The 18,053-nt window shown below is 49.0% G+C and overlaps 1 protein-coding gene across 2 annotated transcripts in view; it reads right to left on the reverse strand.

Moving 5' to 3' along the window:
* Positions 1-17,600, reverse strand: part of bcl2l13 (BCL2 like 13) — a 32,028-nt gene extending 14,428 nt beyond the window's left edge. The window contains exons 1-6 of one of the 2 annotated variants that reach the window (XM_084450845.1): positions 17,504-17,600; positions 13,020-13,205; positions 9,246-9,323; positions 8,957-9,113; positions 6,581-6,653; positions 3,974-4,102 (exon numbers count right to left, since the gene is read on the reverse strand). In XM_084450845.1, coding sequence (XP_084306971.1) covers positions 3,974-4,102; positions 6,581-6,653; positions 8,957-9,113; positions 9,246-9,323; positions 13,020-13,146 — 564 coding nt within the window. In that variant the 5' untranslated portion in view covers positions 13,147-13,205; positions 17,504-17,600. Of the gene's footprint in view, positions 1-3,973; positions 4,103-6,580; positions 6,654-8,956; positions 9,114-9,245; positions 9,324-9,975; positions 10,060-13,019; positions 13,206-17,503 lie in introns of those variants that run through there. The other variant, XM_084450846.1, reaches the window with a different exon arrangement.
* Between the last annotated feature and the right edge of the window lie 453 nt (positions 17,601-18,053).

Genomic DNA, 18,053 nt, shown 5'->3' on the forward strand with positions numbered 1-18,053 from the left:
AGCGCCTCTCCCAAAACATGACTGCTACATGATTGACTGTCTTCAGGCAACCGACATGTTTACCACCAATATCAAACAGTATAGCTACTGCACGTGCTGAGAAGTGACCTTCTACAGCAGTGCTCCTAAAATATTTCCCATCATACCCCTGCTGCAGACCTGGGTCAATTACCACGTGCAAATACTGTTAGCACTTGGGTGAGATTGATTTGTCTCACCCAGTCTGAGGAAACCAATAAACCAGTCCTATAAGTGCCAACTGTGAGCGAATCAAATGCACCTCAATGACTTTAAAATACTTTCAAATAAGTACTTGATCCAAGTCTTTCCCTACGACATTGTCTTCCTCTGTGATAACCAAAATCTGTCATCCAGCATGGCTGAAGTGTCCCCTACAGCAGTTCTCACTGTCCCTGTCCCCCCCCGAGGGACAAAGCTGCTTCCTCTGAAGGGTGGAGAGAGAACGAGAGCGAGGGAACGAGGGGGAACCCACACGTCGACCTTTCCACAACGAGACGTCTACAGAACGGTCCGTTCCTCTCACACCTACCTCTGAGAATGAGCAGTGGGAAGTGTGCCTCCTGTCCCTTTTCTAGTCCGTTTCACCCCGACGCCTGTCCTTTTCAAAATGTCTCCTCGGTGGATTCCCTAATGCGTGCTCGTCCTCCTCCCCCTCCCCCCCTCCCTCTGACCCCGACGGGGGCGCCCGTCTTGTTGTTGCCATGTGAAGTGAACATGATTCGGTGGTCGTAGTCCTTTATGTTGTCTGATGTAATTAACAAAAGGCACCATAAGGGCCACCCAACACAGGGACAGTAGCTCTGTCATGAGGAGGCACAGTGTCCCCTAACCCTGCCAACGGTCCCATTCAATCTACCTCATCAGATTTACAGTAACAACCAGGACTGATCACTTGATACAGAGAGTTTGAAATTCACTATAATATATTGTACACTTGATCACTAGCTTGAAAAGAACACGGTAAATTATGAATGTCTTGCTATTTGTAAGCTATTTCTCAGTTCAGAAGTGCACTGTAAGCCTCTAGGAGACCGTAGATGATTATTGTGTTGTAGCCATTGTGTCAAAAGTCGCCTCTCATCTCCACACACTTCCCTTAAAGGTGAAACGAGCTGAAACCGGATCTAGCAGTGTACATTTCCCTGCGGTCCAGAGTTCATCTTCGTCATTCTCCTACCCACGTCTGTCTAGCGCACACACACACACACACACACACACACACACACACACACACACACACACAAACACGACCCCCCACACACACACACACCAGACAGCAATCAATGCTGTAATTCAGTCCCTGTCCATATATCACACATACGCATGGCTAGGGCTACCGAAACCACAGGATATCCTACCTGGTAGTGGTTCCTCTCACCTAGCGACACGCGGAGAGAGAGCTTCCCTGAGGTCGGACGGAACGCGCTCACAGAGGCTCCGGGATTGGCCGAGGGATGGAGAGAGAGAGAGAGAGGGAGAGTCGGAGTCTGCCGGTAGATGAGTCGCCAGTGGATAAGCGTGCACACGGGCAGCTGTCCAAGCGCTGTGGGGGCGTGCTGCTCAGGGCTTCTCACTGGCTGGCCGTGCCCTCCTCCTCCATCCCTCCCTCTCTGTCCCTCCCTCCCTCCATCACCCTCTCACTCCCCCCCTCCCATCTCTCTCTAATTCTCACTCCTTTGTCTATTTCTCCCTCAGTCCGACCCGTACCCAGGTGCAGTTTCTCTCTCTCTCTCTCTCTTCATCCCCCTCTCTTCCCGAACCATCGGCCCGTCTCGTGACAGAGCCTGCGGTGAGACTAGACGGTGGTCGTGCCCGCTTGGGGCCCGGGGGGACACCGGGGTGTTGCCCGCGGGGGGGGGACGAGACGACCGCCGTCGTCCCAGGAGTTCTCTCGTTGGGTCACGTGACCTCGCCGTGCCAGAGTGACCTCGTTCAAGGGGTAAGCGCCATCTGTGATGCGGTCCGTGTTCTACTTATGACACTTGCGCGCGCACGCACTCCCGCACAAACACAAAGAGCCCACTATACGGGTCTGAGAATAACTAGCATCAGGCCGGAACAGGACACATTCTCTGATGCAGAGCTTAAACGGCTCTATACCGGTCACACGTATGGCCTGATTCAGGCTCTATACCATGATGGTTTCACACTTATAAAGAGGTAATGACAGATGGACATAGTCCAGCATTATCAGTCCAGCTAGTATTCACAATGGACCTTCCCTAGTAGTCTAAGACTGTGTAGTCATATAGAACATAATAATATGAATTAATTTAACATACCATTATAGTGTACATTACACGCAAAGAATATAGCCTGTGGCATCAGAGTCATGTATCTGAGACAGACAGGACCTATGAAGCTATTATACAAAGGGTAGTTCCGACCTCGCGATCTGATTGGTTAAGAGCCGTTGTATATGCCGTGATATACCGCGGGCGAAGCCTCTTCATCGTTCTGTGTGAAATATTACTGCCCCAATTATTACTGCCTGTAAAAACGTTAGTTCCATCGAGTAACGGTCGGCTAGTTACATTACGGTTTCGCCTCACGAAAATGAAGACACAAATAGTCAGTATTTATCCTGTAATTAACATTTCCCAATGATGTAACCGTTGTATAAAAGCATTAACTCACTCGAGGGTTGTGGTATATGGCCAATATACTACGCGTTGTGACGTGCTATGACCTCATCACAGCCCGTGGTATATAGGCCATATCCCACAACCCCCCATAACCAAGTTATTGCTTCAATGAACACAATGTTCTAAAGACCATCACGGCAGGTCTGAGAGCCTGGAGGGATATCGGTTCTACTTCACATGCAGCGAGGAACCATTGAGAGTCCCAACCCTGGATATTTAACAGATGCAAACCTACAGTAATCAAGCAGAATAAAACCATCAGGCTCCTAGAACTAAATTAAAAACGACGACTTAGCTACCGACTGATTATCAGACCCGGGTCAGAATCATTTGTAGAGCAGCAAACTACAGTGCATGTGTGCTCCACGTATTTGAAAACTGTATTTGAGCCACATCTGGTGTGTTAACTGTGCAACACTTTTGTAGCAAGCCCCCCCCCCCCCCCCCCCATAGGCTGAGACCCAGGGACTCTATGGACTTGGCACTTTGCACACGGATTCTGCAAGAAACAATTAATTATTAATTCCTGTTTTTTTCTATTAATTGCCTATCCTTTTCTATGCTTTTACGTTGCTGTTCTGAATCCTGAATTTCCCCACGGCGACAAATAAAGGTTTTCAATTCAATTATTCGGTTTGCGATAGCACTCTCTCTAATCACTTTCTAGTGTTGTCTGAACTAGGTGGAATCGGGTTGCCAGGTTGGTAAATGAACCCCCTGGGTTGATTAAATGTACTGCAGCAGGTATCCTGAACACAGGGGTGTTGGGTGTCAGACTGACAGTGCAGGCAGAGAGAACGAACAAGGCCAAGGCTCCCTTTTTCCTTCAGAAGAAGGTTGCCATGTTGTTGTTTTGTCGCTGAAGATTGCATAAACCTGTGTTTTTTTCAATGAAGGTTGCATAAAGCTACGATTTTATAATCATTACACTGAATAAGATACTGGAAATCAATATGATACAGGCCTAGCAGGGCACGAGGATCTCTCAGCTTCATATCACCAAAGAAATGACACAGCCATCAGGCAGGGTAGCTCTCTGGCGCCCTCAACTGGTCATACTACACGACGCACCCTCACTCATCCTAGGATCAGCTGCCCACCCTTCATATCCCACTCCCGAGTCCCCACTCACCCACCATCCATAAATAAATGCAAATAAATGCTTCTCCATATCGTCTTCACCCTCTCTCCAGGGCTGCCCACTCCCATCCTCCCTCGTCTCCCTCTCCTCTCCTCTGCTCACTCACCCATCCTCCCTCTCCTCTCCTCTGCCTCCTCCCTCATCCCCTTCTCCCCAGCCTACTCACCCATCCTCCTTGCTGGATGATGTAGTCGGCCTCGGTCTCCTCCAGGAAGCGCGTCCCCAGGGGCAGCAGGCTGGCCAGGCTCTGTCCCTCTCCCTGAAGAGCCTGGAGCAGCACCAGAGGAACCAGCACCTGGGGGCGGGGGCCGAGTTCAAATGGTTAATGGTTGAAATGGTTAATGGTAGAAATGGTTAATGGTCGCTCCTCGGTATAAATATTGCCCACTTGCACCATGGAAGAGTAAGCTTTTCTGTGGCGTAACTGGTAGTGGTGTTTATGTCCATCAGAGTTTAGTGCTCCGACATCTAGGTCAATATCATTTTGTTTTACATGCATAGAAAGATACGATTATATTGTTTGAGAAAACAGCAAATAAAATTGATATCTAATTATCTAAAGCTGAATTGACTTCTCATTCTAATGAAGAGCCAACATAAAAAAAAAGAATAATAAAAAGAACATCGTAGTCAGGATTTGAACCTCCAGATTCTAAGTCCCCTGACCACTCAGCCACTGGGCAGTATGGTAAACCTAGCAGAAGACCTAAAGATGGAGTGAAGAGAAATGGGCAGCCAGCTAGTCGTTTTAATGTGTGTGTCGCGTCCACCCAGTGATTCGGATTTGTTCCAAATCTGTATGGGTTCTAAGTTGGCCCATGCTTCATCCCTTCACAGAGTTTTTATGGGTTCTAAGTTGGCCCATGCTACACCCCTTCAGAGTTTTTATGGGTTCTAAGTTGGCCCATGCTACACCCCTTCACAGAGGTTTTATGGGTTCTAAGTTGGCCCATGCTTCATCCCTTCACAGAGTTTTTATGGGTTCTAAGTTGGCCCATGCTACACCCCTTCACAGAGTTTTTATGGGTTCTAAGTTGGCCCATGCTACACCCCTTCACAGTTTTTATGGGTTCTAAGTTTGCCCATGCTACACCCCTTCACAGAGTTTTTATGGGTTCTAAGTTGGCCCATGCTACACCCCTTCACAGTTTTTATGGGTTCTAAGTTTGCCCATGCTACACCCCTTCACAGAGTTTTTATGGGTTCTAAGTTGGCCCATGCTTCACCCCTTCACAGAGTTTTTATGGGTTCTAAGTTGGCCCATGCTACACCCCTTCACAGAGTTTTTATGGGTTCTAAGTTGGCCCATGCTACACCCCTTCAGAGTTTTTATGGGTTCTAAGTTGGCCCATGCTACACCCCTTCAGAGTTTTTATGGGTTCTAAGTTGGCCCATGCTACACCCCTTCAGAGTTTTTATGGGTTCTAAGTTGGCCCATGCTACACCCCTTCAGAGTTTTTATGGGTTCTAAGTTGGCCCATGCTTCACCCCTTCAGAGTTTTTATGGGTTCTAAGTTGGCCCATGCGACACCCCTTCAGAGTTTTTATGGGTTCTAAGTTGGCCCATGCTACACCCCTTCACAGAGTTTTTATGGGTTCTAAGTTGGCCCATGCTACACCCCTTCACAGAGTTTTTATGGGTTCTAAGTTGGCCCATGCTTCATCCCTTCACAGAGTTTTTATGGGTTCTAAGTTGGCCCATGCTACACCCCTTCAAAGAGTTTCCGTGAAAATCGGTTTGGTAGTTTTTGCGTGATCCTGCTGACCACTGCAATACGTAAGAACCCCACCCAACAGTGGACAACAATGTTTGGGCAATCCATTCATTCGCATGTAAAGAACCCTTACCTGCCGCCATAGCATCAGTGACTAATTGGACAGTGTGTTTGAAAGCTAGTTAGTAGTAGTGGGTCATTTATTGATTCCCGGGAGGACACTGCAAAAAGGTGTGTATTCAAGAACACAGAACCCTCACCTTGCTCCAGCCTCCCTGAGTATGACAGAACCCTCACCTTGCTCCAGCCTCCCTGAGTATGACAGGAACCCTCACCTTGCTCCAGCCTCCCTGAGTATGACAGAACCCTCACCTTGCTCCAGCCTCCCTGAGTATGACAGAACCCTCACCTTGCTCCAGCCTCCCTGAGTATAACAGGAACCCTCACCTTGCTCCAGCCTCCCTGAGTATAACAGAACCCTCACCTTGAGTATGACAGAACCCTCACCTTGTTCCAGCCTCCCTGAGTATAACAGGAACCCTCACCTTGTTCCAGCCTCCCTGAGTATAACAGGAACCCTCACCTTGCTCCAGCCTCCCTGAGTATGACAGGAGGAACCCTCACCTTGCTCCAGCCTCCCTGAGTATGACAGAACCCTCACCTTGCTCCAGCCTCCCTGAGTATGACAGGAACCCTCACCTTGCTCCAGCCTCCCTGAGTATAACAGGAACCCTCACCTTGCTCCAGCCTCCCTGAGTATAACAGAACCCTCACCTTGAGTATGACAGAACCCTCACCTTGCTCCAGCCTCCCTGAGTATGACAGAACCCTCACCTTGCTCCAGCCTCCCTGAGTATGACAGAACCCTCACCTTGCTCCAGCCTCCCTGAGTATGACAGAACCCTCACCTTGCTCCAGCCTCCCTGAGTATGACAGAACCCTCACCTTGCTCCAGCCTCCCTGAGTATGACAGAACCCTCACCTTGCTCCAGCCTCCCTGAGTATGACAGGAACCCTCACCTTGCTCCAGCCTCCCTGAGTATGACAGGAACCCTCACCTTGCTCCAGCCTCCCCGAGTATGACAGGAGATCTCCGATGCCGTGTCTCTGAAATGCTCATAGTCCAGGGGGCTGTAAAACACACACACACACACACACACACACACACACACACACACACACACACACACACACACACACACACACACACACACACACACACACACACACACACACACACACACACACACACACACACACACACACACACACACACACACACACACACACACACACACACACACACACACAGAGAGAGAGAGTGAGCAATGGACTTGATTCACTGTAACTTGAGAAAAGAAGATAACTCATGCTGCCCTTTCTGCTGGGCTGGATCTCATCTTTCATTTATTCATTATGGAACCTGTGGTTAATATTCCTGGAAACTATATCGCTTAAGATTAAAAATAGACCTCTAAGAAGGCATGCAACACAGCAAAACCTATGTGCCATGGGAGAAGCACTCCTGAACAGAATAAGTTCCCTAAAGCGGTATGAAACACATACTGTAACAAGTGCACAGTGAACCTGCCACCTCCCACCCATGATGAATGTCGTCAGCATCGACAGCTGTTGAATAAACCATGTAAATAATCCCCCATAAACCCTTATACACCATCACACTCTAAACACTCACTCTCTCCCTCTGTCTTCTGATGCTGTCTGTCTCTCCATCAGATTCTACTCTTCTGATGCCGTCTCTGTGTCTCTCCATCAGATTCTACTCTTCTGATGCCGTCTCTGTGTCTCTCCATCAGATTCTACTCTTCTGATGCCGTCTCTGTGTCTCTCCATCAGATTCTACTCTTCTGATGCCGTCTCTCTGTCTCTCCATCAGATTCTACTCTTCTGATGCCGTCTCTCTGTCTCTCCATCAGATTCTACTCTTCTGATGCCGTCTCTCTGTCTCTCCATCAGATTCTACTCTTCTGATGCCGTCTCTCTGTCTCTCCATCAGATTCTACTCTTCTGATGCCGTCTCTCTGTCTCTAGATCAGATTCTACTCTTCTGATGCCGTCTCTCTGTCTCTCCATCAGATTCTACTCTTCTGATGCCGTCTCTGTGTCTCTAGATCAGATTCTACTCTTCTGATGCCGTCTCTGTGTCTCTAGATCAGATTATACTCTTCTGATGCCGTCTCTGTGTCTCTAGATCAGATTCTACTCTTCTGATGCCGTCTCTGTGTCTCTAGATCAGATTCTACTCTTCTGATGCCGTCTCTGTGTCTCTAGATCAGATTCTACTCTTCTGATGCCGTCTCTAGATCAGATTCTACTCTTCTGATGCTGTCTCTGTGTCTCTAGATCAGATTCTACTCTTCTGATGCCGTCTCTAGATCAGATTCTACTCTTCTGATGCTGTCTCTGTGTCTCTAGATCAGATTCTACTCTTCTGATGCCGTCTCTAGATCAGATTCTACTCTTCTGATGCTGTCTCTGTGTCTCTAGATCAGATTCTACTCTTCTGATGCTGTCTCTGTGTCTCTAGATCAGATTCTACTCTTCTGATGCTGTCTCTGTGTCTCTAGATCAGATTCTACTCTTCTGATGCTGTCTCTAGATCAGATTCTACTCTTCTGATGCCGTCTCTAGATCAGATTCTACTCTTCTGATGCTGTCTCTGTGTCTCTAGATCAGATTCTACTCTTCTGATGCCGTCTCTAGATCAGATTCTACTCTTCTGATGCTGTCTCTGTGTCTCTAGATCAGATTCTACTCTTCTGATGCTGTCTCTAGATCAGATTCTACTCTTCTGATGCTGTCTCTGTGTCTCTAGATCAGATTCTACTCTTCTGATGCTGTCTCTAGATCAGATTCTACTCTTCTGATGCCGTCTCTGTGTCTCTATCATATCCTAGTCTTCTGTTGATCTGCTGCTGTCCCTGTCTGGTCTGGTGTCTTCAGTTTGGTGGGAGAATAAGACCATCTTCTTGGGTTGAGTTTGGCAAACTAGTCGATCACTGCAGAATGGTCGGACGCAACTTAATCTTCAACGAACCGAACTGCAAGGTGGTTAAACCTCTCCTAACTCGCCTGCAATGTAGAGCTGCAACATGTCATTAGTTAGTTGGTAATTCACTGACATGACCAATGCAGCTCAACTTAAGACAAACAAAACTCTACACACAGCCCCTAGAACGAATATAACGAACATACGGGGGTCAATCGAAATATCCCCCCTTCGGAGTTGCCGGGTGGGGGACAACGAACTAAACCTTGAGTTTGACTTTCTGTACCCTAATCTCCAAGGTGAGTCAGAAACACACACACACACACACACACACACACACACTGTACAGACCCACACACACGCACAATGACACACAAACATAGTGTATGCCCCATTAAGAACAGTATGCAGAGCCGATTCTTACCCAGTGAGGAGTGTGTGTACTGCGGCGCCCAGGTGTGTGTCCAGGTCCTGTGCCACCCGGTCCCCGAGGACAGCCAGGCAGTCTTCTATAGAGCTCTCTGGGTTGGCCGGGCTGAACACGAGTGACGTGTGGCAGTCGAAGCCCGTGCTGGAGAAGGCTGCCGACGCAAAGACCCCACAAAGCACGTCAGACGAGGCGGACAGACAACAAGGGCTTTCAGAGCATCTGCAAATCAAGGTTAAGCTGTGGTGATTGTCCGCGGTGTGTGTGTGTGCGAGTGTGTTCTTACAGGCTGAGATCTCGTCTTCCAGCTGTCTCAGCTCGTCCTCTATCTGTGCCTTCATCACTCTGCTCCTCTGGTCATCTCCTGGAAAAGACCAACACGTTTTAGTTGGATTTATATAGGGAGGGATTGGGATTGGGACTTGTTTTGCTGTTATGTGTATTGTTCTTTGTTAAATTGGAAAATAAAAAGCTTGCTGGAAGCGGTAATAAGCGGCTCTGACTAAGTTGTAGCCTATCTAGTGCACTTCCCCTTCTCAATGTGCCCTCCTCTCTCACCTTCTCTACTCCCGTACTTACTGTGCTTCACTGTCATGTGTACCGATAGAAGACAATGAAGGCTCTGCATGCGGGCCTCAGTGAAAAAACACGCCAGTTAATTATTTACAACACTCACAGTTTGGGGGCAGTCAGTCAAGGGGCACAGCTTTGAGCCCTCCCAACCCGCCATCACACACAAAACACATGCGTACACACAGGCGGGCACACACACACACACACACACACACACACACACACACACACACACACACACACACACACACACACGATACAGTATGCATACGCTATGCCCTGAAAGACAATCACCCAGCCAGGATTGCGGGATCAAGTATGACAGACATATTTAATTGGCAGAGGTGCAAACCGATCACAGGTGAAAAAGGTGACACATGCAAACCCATACATACACAGATCAAACAAATGACCTATTTTGGATTAAAAACATCTATTTTCACCTAAAGGTGACAAGTCTGCACCCCTGATTGGTTCATGAAGATGACACTTCCTCGGATCCTCCTTCCGTTGAACTTGATTGGGCGTTTCCCACAATGCCGTGTTGGTGTGCTGGCTGTTTGACTGAACCCAACGCGAGCCCACTCAATTGTCTTAAGCAGCATAACGGAAAATAAATGTAACTAGAAATGGTGTTCAGAGAGCACAGAACTCCGCCCCTGAATGAATTTCGTGGCCCCAATTGATTGGGTTCTAAATTGGCCCATGTGACACCCCTCCACCAAGTTTCATGAAAAGCAGTTGGGTAGTTTTTGTGTAATCCTAGTCCAAAAAATGAATGGAGGTGAATGGGACGTCCGGGCCGTGTTCAGGGGGCTCGTGATTCACTGGGGCAGAGGTAAAAATGACTGGGTGGCTGTTTTTTGGCTGGCTCTGTGGTGCCTCCCCCGGATCACAGCCAGCGGGGGGGCAGTGCGGTGCACAGCAAGCTCCCCCCCCACCGCACCCCTGTCCAAACGTCTCCATGTCTCTCCATGTCTCTAACAGCTCCACACAGGAAGCTGGCTTTGTTCTTCGTTTGTTTTCATTCGTGGATCCAGCCTGTGGTTCGGATCTGTCAAAAATGTAATCGGTTTGGTAGTTTTTGCGTAATCCTGGTTCAAACAATGAATGGAGGTGTGGACCCGACCCGTGCTTCGGATCCACTCCAAAATGAATGGGTTCTAAGTTGGACCATGCTACACCCTTCCACTGAGTTCCGTGAAAATCGGTCCAGTAGTTTTTGTGTAATCCAGCTAACAAACACTCGCACACACACACACGCATGCACACACACATGTACACACACACACACGCCACTGGAAACATAACCTCTCACCCTGCGGTGTTGCCGGGGCGAGATAACCAGGTAACCATTACTGATCGAAAGAAGAAAAAAATTCTTCTGACTTCAGACATGAGTCCAATTTCTTACATGATTGTTATTAATAATCTCTCTCTTCCCCCATTCCCTCCCTGTCACCCAAACATTAGCGCTCTCTCTCTCTCCCTACCTTCCCCTCTCTCTCTCTCTACCTCCCTCCCCCCCCCCCTCTCTCCCTCCCTCCCTCTCTCTCTCTCCCTCCCTCCCTCTCCCTCCCTAGGCGCCGTTTCAGCCGCCAGTCCGTCGCGTCCCTCCGTGGCCGTGTGAGTAATCCATCAGTGATTGCACATGACAGGCCTGTCAGAACACGGAGCGGTCGGAGCGGAAAGCGGGGATCAAGCCCTCGTCTCTCCCTCCCGCTCCCTTCCTCATTCCCAGGTCCACGGAATGACAAAACAGAGGGACAGGAAATACAGAGGGATCCATTTTCTCCCCTCTCTGCCTCCCCTTTCTCTCTCGTAGTGCCAAACCTCCCCTTTCTCTCTCGTAGTGCCAAAAGGCCTTTCGTACGGGCGACTGAGCCTGGTTCTTGTTCAGAGGCACCGCCACTGAGCACGTGGCAGCCCCCGGGAGACCCCCGTCTTCTACTCTAGCAAGCAGGGAAGCATTGGCCTCTGTGGTGAGGACAGCAGGTCAGGACTAGGGATGTAACGATAACCGGTTTAGCGATAAACGCGATAAAATGTGATTATTGAGCGTGATGAAATGATCACTAAAAAATGGTGTTTGATTACCATGCTTTGAAAAACTCACTGTAAATACTGTCCAGCATCAACCAGAACGACAGTCTCCCAGACGCATTATTTTAATGTTTACACAAACAAAAAGTGCAGCGCTGCTAATTTTATGTGTGGTTTTCAATATGAAACTTGGTGAAACGATTTCAGTGTGTGTATCAGTAGTTTCTGAATATTTTCAGCACATTAACAGTAACGCAATAATACTGATAACCGTGTTCATTTTGATCTCTATAATCGTGATGTGAAATTTTCATACCGTCACATCTCTAGTCAGGACAGGCATGAATCTGCTGGAGTCACAATATGTTAGCTAGCTATGAGGGACAGGTCTGATGGAGCAGTGACCTATAGCCTACTGAGACGACAGACTACTGGTCTAATGTTAGGAGTTCAGGACGAATCCTCCTTCACTCTTGGACGAAGCTGCTGTCTAGGAAATCACCTGAACAGCCATGCCAGCAATGTTCACACACATGACTCAGCGGGCCAACAGCTGTCGCATGCAATTCATCTGGAGGTCAGAACTCTACAGGCTTCCCATACGTCCTATAGAGGAATGGCAGAGTTGAGTCTGAGTGATATATAGGCTCAGTTCCAAATCAAACCCTAAGCTCTACCTACACACTATGCACTTGTGCTTTTACCACATTGCTTAGGCTACACCACAGTGAATTCCTTTCCACAAGAAAGTAGATGAAAGGCCTTAAGCTACACAGTCGCCATGATGGAGAAAGCCTGCAGAGTAAGAACAGTGAATCACTAGCTGGTCCATCCCAGCACACTGAGCCAATGAAAAGACGGGAGGATAGACTGACAGGTCTGCCTCATACCCTCACTCCATTTGTTTGTCTGTCTGTCTGTCTGTGTCTGTCTGTCTGTCTGTGTCTGTCTGTGTCTGTCTGTCTCTGTCTGTCTGTCTCTGTCTGTCTGTCTCTGTCTGTCTCTGTCTGTCCGTCTGTCTCTCTCTGTCCGTCTGTCTCTCTGTCCGTCTCTCTGTCCGTCTGTCTCTCTGTCCGTCTGTCTCTCTGTCCGTCTGTCTCTCTGTCCGTCTGTCTCTCTGTCCGTCTGTCTCTCTGTCCGTCTCTCTGTCCGTCTGTCTCTCTGTCCGTCTGTCTCTCTGTCCGTCTGTCTCTCTCTGTCCGTCTGTCTCTCTCTGTCCGTCTGTCTCTCTCTGTCCGTCTGTCTCTCTGTCCGTCTGTCTGTCTCTGTCTCTCTCTGTCCGTCTGTCTCTCTCCCTCTCTGTCTCTCCATCCCCCACACTTGCTATCCTCCTCCTTGACCCGTCAGCGTCACTATCCGGAAGAAATGCAATCACAAGTTGAGCCTGTAGGAAGTTGGGAGACGCGGCCCAAGCCTACACACCCACACCGCCTGTGTATCTCACCCTGGGCAGCGCCGCCATGGGTCCGTGAGGGGGGCAGCAGACCCAGGTAGTTGAGGACGATGTACTTGGTCTCGTAGTGGAAACCGACAGGCACGGCGGTGGGGGCGAAGCCCGAGGAGGCAGCCATTGGACAGATGTGTCAGCGTCTCAGGCACAATAGTGAAATCTGGATTTGTCCCCGAAGTCCTGAGGAAGTAAAGCTAAGCAGGTTAGATAACACACTAACGGCAAAGGACACAGGTCACACAGTCTTTAGGTTAGGCCTGTATTGTCTAATCGCTACTCTGGGTGACTACAAGGTCATTTATTAGCACACAGTGACACTAAACATAAACTAACTGACAAAATGTTCCTTGATCTACTAGTCATTCAGTCTGAGACACACATGGTCATCCCTAAGTTCATGAAGGATAGGATAGGACGTGCACTTTGCTCGTCATCACCCTATTCCTATCGTGCTTTGAGCCTCTGATTCAGCCCCATATGAATTCTTTCCATGGGTGATGGTATACTCAAGTGGACAACAAGCAATGGACCCCAACAGAATGCCTTGACCTGAATGCCTTTCACTGCCACGTTGAATAATACATAGCTAGCATTAGCTCCGTTGCATTGTCACCATTGTGCTTTTGAGATTGTGGAAGTCTGCTATCCAACTACCAGTTTGTGAATACCTTGTCCAAGCCTAATTGAGCTCCAACGATGTGATGGCACACATCTGCAGCAGAATGTTGGTTTGATAACCAAATATCGAGTTACATAAAGTTATTTACTCCAAAGGAGTTTGGCCGGAGAATTGGAGCAGCTGGTGCGGTTCTGCAGTCGCTTTACCGCACTGTTGTGACGAAAAGAGAGCTGAGCCAAAAGGCAAAGCTCTCGATCTACCGGTCTATCTTCGTCCCCACCCTCACCTATGGTCATGAAGGATGGGTCATGACCGAAAGAACGAGATCACGGATACAAGCGGCCGAAATGAGTTTTCTCCGGAGGGTGGCTGGGGTCTCCTTGAGAGATCGGGTGAGAAGTTCAGTCATCCGGGAGAGACTCGGAGTAGAGCCGCTGCTCCTTTGCGTCGAAAGGAGCCAGTTGAGGTGGTTCGGGCATCTAGTGAGGATGCCTCCTGGGCGCCTCCCTAGGGAGGTGTTCCAGGCGTGTCCGGCTGGGAGGAGGCCGCGGGGTAGACCCAGGACTAGGTGGCGGGACTACATCTCCGCACTGGCCTGTGAGCGGCTAAAGATTCCCCAGGCAGAGCTGGTTGATGCTGCTAGGGAAAGGGATGTCTGGGGCCCCCTGCTGGAGCTGCTGCCTCCGCGACCCGACCCTGGATAAGCGGATGAAGAAGATGATGATGATGATGATGAGTTACATAAAGTAGCAAGGACGTTAGCTACCGTGAACAACATTGACATTGGTAGCTCGATTAAACTTGCAAGTTATCTGAGTTGAGCGCATGTGGCCCTGCAGAAACCTCCCACGCGAGGTCCCAGTACAAAGAGAAGAGTGACCATGAGATCACGCGAGGTCCTAGTACAAAGAGAAGAGCAACCATGAGATCACGCAAGGTCCTAGTACAAAGAGAAGAGCAACCATGAGATCACGCGAGGTCCTAGTACAAAGAGAAGAGTAACCATGAGATCACGCGAGGTCCTAGTACAGAGAGAAGAGCAACCATGAGATCACGCGAGGTCCTAGTACAGAGAGAAGAGTAACCATGAGATCACGCGAGGTCCTAGTACAAAGAGAAGAGTGACCATGAGATCACGCGAGGTCCTAGTACAAAGAGAAGAGCAACCATGAGATCACGCGAGGTCCTAGTACAAAGAGAAGAGTGAGATCACGCGAGGTCCTAGTACAAAGAGAAGAGTAACCATGAGATCACGCGAGGTCCTAGTACAAAGAGAAGAGCGACCATGAGATCACGCGAGGTCCTAGTACAAAGAGAAGAGGAACCATGAGATCACGCGAGGTCCTAGTACAAAGAGAAGAGCAACCATGAGATCACGCGAGGTCCTAGTACAAAGAGAAGAGTGAGATCACGCGAGGTCCTAGTACAAAGAGAAGAGCGACCATGAGGTCACGCGAGGTCCTAGTACAAAGAGAAGAGCAACCATGAGATCACGCGAGGTCCTAGTACAAAGAGAAGAGTGAGATCACGCGAGGTCCTAGTACAAAGAGAAGAGTGACCATGAGATCACGCGAGGTCCTAGTACAAAGAGAAGAGTGACCATGAGATCACGCGAGGTCCTAGTACAAAGAGAAGAGTAACCATGAGATCACGCGAGGTCCTAGTACAAAGAGAAGAGCGACCATGAGATCACGCGAGGTCCTAGTACAAAGAGAAGAGCAACCATGAGATCACGCGAGGTCCTAGTACAAAGAGAAGAGTGAGATCACGCGAGGTCCTAGTACAAAGAGAAGAGCAACCATGAGATCACGCGAGGTCCTAGTACAAAGAGAAGAGTGAGATCACGCGAGGTCCTAGTACAAAGAGAAGAGTAACCATGAGATCACGCGAGGTCCTAGTACAAAGAGAAGAGCGACCATGAGATCACGCGAGGTCCTAGTACAAAGAGAAGAGGAACCATGAGATCACGCGAGGTCCTAGTACAAAGAGAAGAGCAACCATGAGATCACGCGAGGTCCTAGTACAAAGAGAAGAGTGAGATCACGCGAGGTCCTAGTACAAAGAGAAGAGCGACCATGAGGTCACGCGAGGTCCTAGTACAAAGAGAAGAGCAACCATGAGATCACGCGAGGTCCTAGTACAAAGAGAAGAGTGAGATCACGCGAGGTCCTAGTACAAAGAGAAGAGTGACCATGAGATCACGCGAGGTCCTAGTACAAAGAGAAGAGTGACCATGAGATCACGCGAGGTCCTAGTACAAAGAGAAGAGTAACCATGAGATCACGCGAGGTCCTAGTACAAAGAGAAGAGCGACCATGAGATCACGCGAGGTCCTAGTACAAAGAGAAGAGCGACCATGAGATCACGCGAGGTCCTAGTACAAAGAGAAGAGTGAGATCACGCGAGGTCCTAGTACAAAGAGAAGAGCAGCCATGAGATCACGCGAGGTCCTAGTACAAAGAGAAGAGTGACCATGAGATCACGCGAGGTCCTAGTACAAAGAGAAGAGCAACCATGAGATCACGCAAGGTCCTAGTACAAAGAGAAGAGCAACCATGAGATCACGCGAGGTCCTAGTACAAAGAGAAGAGTAACCATGAGATCACGCGAGGTCCTAGTACAGAGAGAAGAGCAACCATGAGATCACGCGAGGTCCTAGTACAGAGAGAAGAGTAACCATGAGATCACGCGAGGTCCTAGTACAAAGAGAAGAGTGACCATGAGATCACGCGAGGTCCTAGTACAAAGAGAAGAGCAACCATGAGATCACGCGAGGTCCTAGTACAAAGAGAAGAGTGAGATCACGCGAGGTCCTAGTACAAAGAGAAGAGTAACCATGAGATCACGCGAGGTCCTAGTACAAAGAGAAGAGCGACCATGAGATCACGCGAGGTCCTAGTACAAAGAGAAGAGGAACCATGAGATCACGCGAGGTCCTAGTACAAAGAGAAGAGCAACCATGAGATCACGCGAGGTCCTAGTACAAAGAGAAGAGTGAGATCACGCGAGGTCCTAGTACAAAGAGAAGAGCGACCATGAGATCACGCGAGGTCCTAGTACAAAGAGAAGAGCAACCATGAGATCACGCGAGGTCCTAGTACAAAGAGAAGAGTGAGATCACGCGAGGTCCTAGTACAAAGAGAAGAGTGACCATGAGATCACGCGAGGTCCTAGTACAAAGAGAAGAGTGACCATGAGATCACGCGAGGTCCTAGTACAAAGAGAAGAGTAACCATGAGATCACGCGAGGTCCTAGTACAAAGAGAAGAGCGACCATGAGATCACGCGAGGTCCTAGTACAAAGAGAAGAGCGACCATGAGATCACGCGAGGTCCTAGTACAAAGAGAAGAGTGAGATCACGCGAGGTCCTAGTACAAAGAGAAGAGCAGCCATGAGATCACGCGAGGTCCTAGTACAAAGAGAAGAGTGACCATGAGATCACGCGAGGTCCTAGTACAAAGAGAAGAGCAACCATGAGATCACGTGAGGTCCTAGTACAAAGAGAAGAGCAACCATGAGATCACGCGAGGTCCTAGTACAAAGAGAAGAGCAACCATGAGATCACGCGAGGTCCTAGTACAAAGAGAAGAGCAACCATGAGATCACGCGAGGTCCTAGTACAAAGAGAAGAGGAACCATGAGATCACGCGAGGTCCTAGTACAAAGAGAAGAGTAACCATGAGATCACGCGACTCCAGACCCAGCACGAGCCGCTAGCTAGCAACCACACCTCCCCTGTGTATTGTGATAGCTCTAACGTGACCTTTCACCATTAACTCACTTCAATAGCTAACGCTAGCTATCACACTACCAGTCGGCTGCCATTGTGATCCTAAGCGGTAATAGTGAGCTGCTTACCCGCGTCCCAAATAAGCAGGTTATCGGTCAACACAGAGTGGGAAACGTGCAACACTCCTCTCACTCTTCCCTCACTCACTCTTCCCTCACTCTTCCCCCCTGATCAGGGGCGTGCGTGCAGCGTGGAGGAGAGGTCTCGAGCGCTTCTACACACTGGCTGGTCTCGCGTGATTCTACACACTGGCTGGTCTCGAGCGCTTCTACACACTGGCTGGTCTCGCGTGATTCTACACACTGGCTGGTCTCGCGTGATTCTACACACTGGCTGGTCTCGCGTGATTCTACACACTGGCTGGTCTCGCGTGATTCTACACACTGGCTGGTCTCGCGCGCTTCTACACACTGGCTGGTCTCGCGAGCACAAACACACCTCTGCAACGGGACTAGACAGCCATCAAGCGGACAACTGAGAGAAGCGCCTTTAGTTATGCATAAGAATATACGCTTCTTCCTCTACCTTTTTTTTTGAGTTTTACTAGCGGGTTGCAAAAAAATAATGTAAATAAAGAGTAAAATAAAACAAAAAAACGTATAACGATATCGACTTTAA

Source organism: Borostomias antarcticus, assembly GCF_949987555.1.
Source record: "Borostomias antarcticus genome assembly, chromosome: 16".
Lineage (NCBI taxonomy): Eukaryota > Metazoa > Chordata > Actinopteri > Stomiiformes > Stomiidae > Borostomias > Borostomias antarcticus.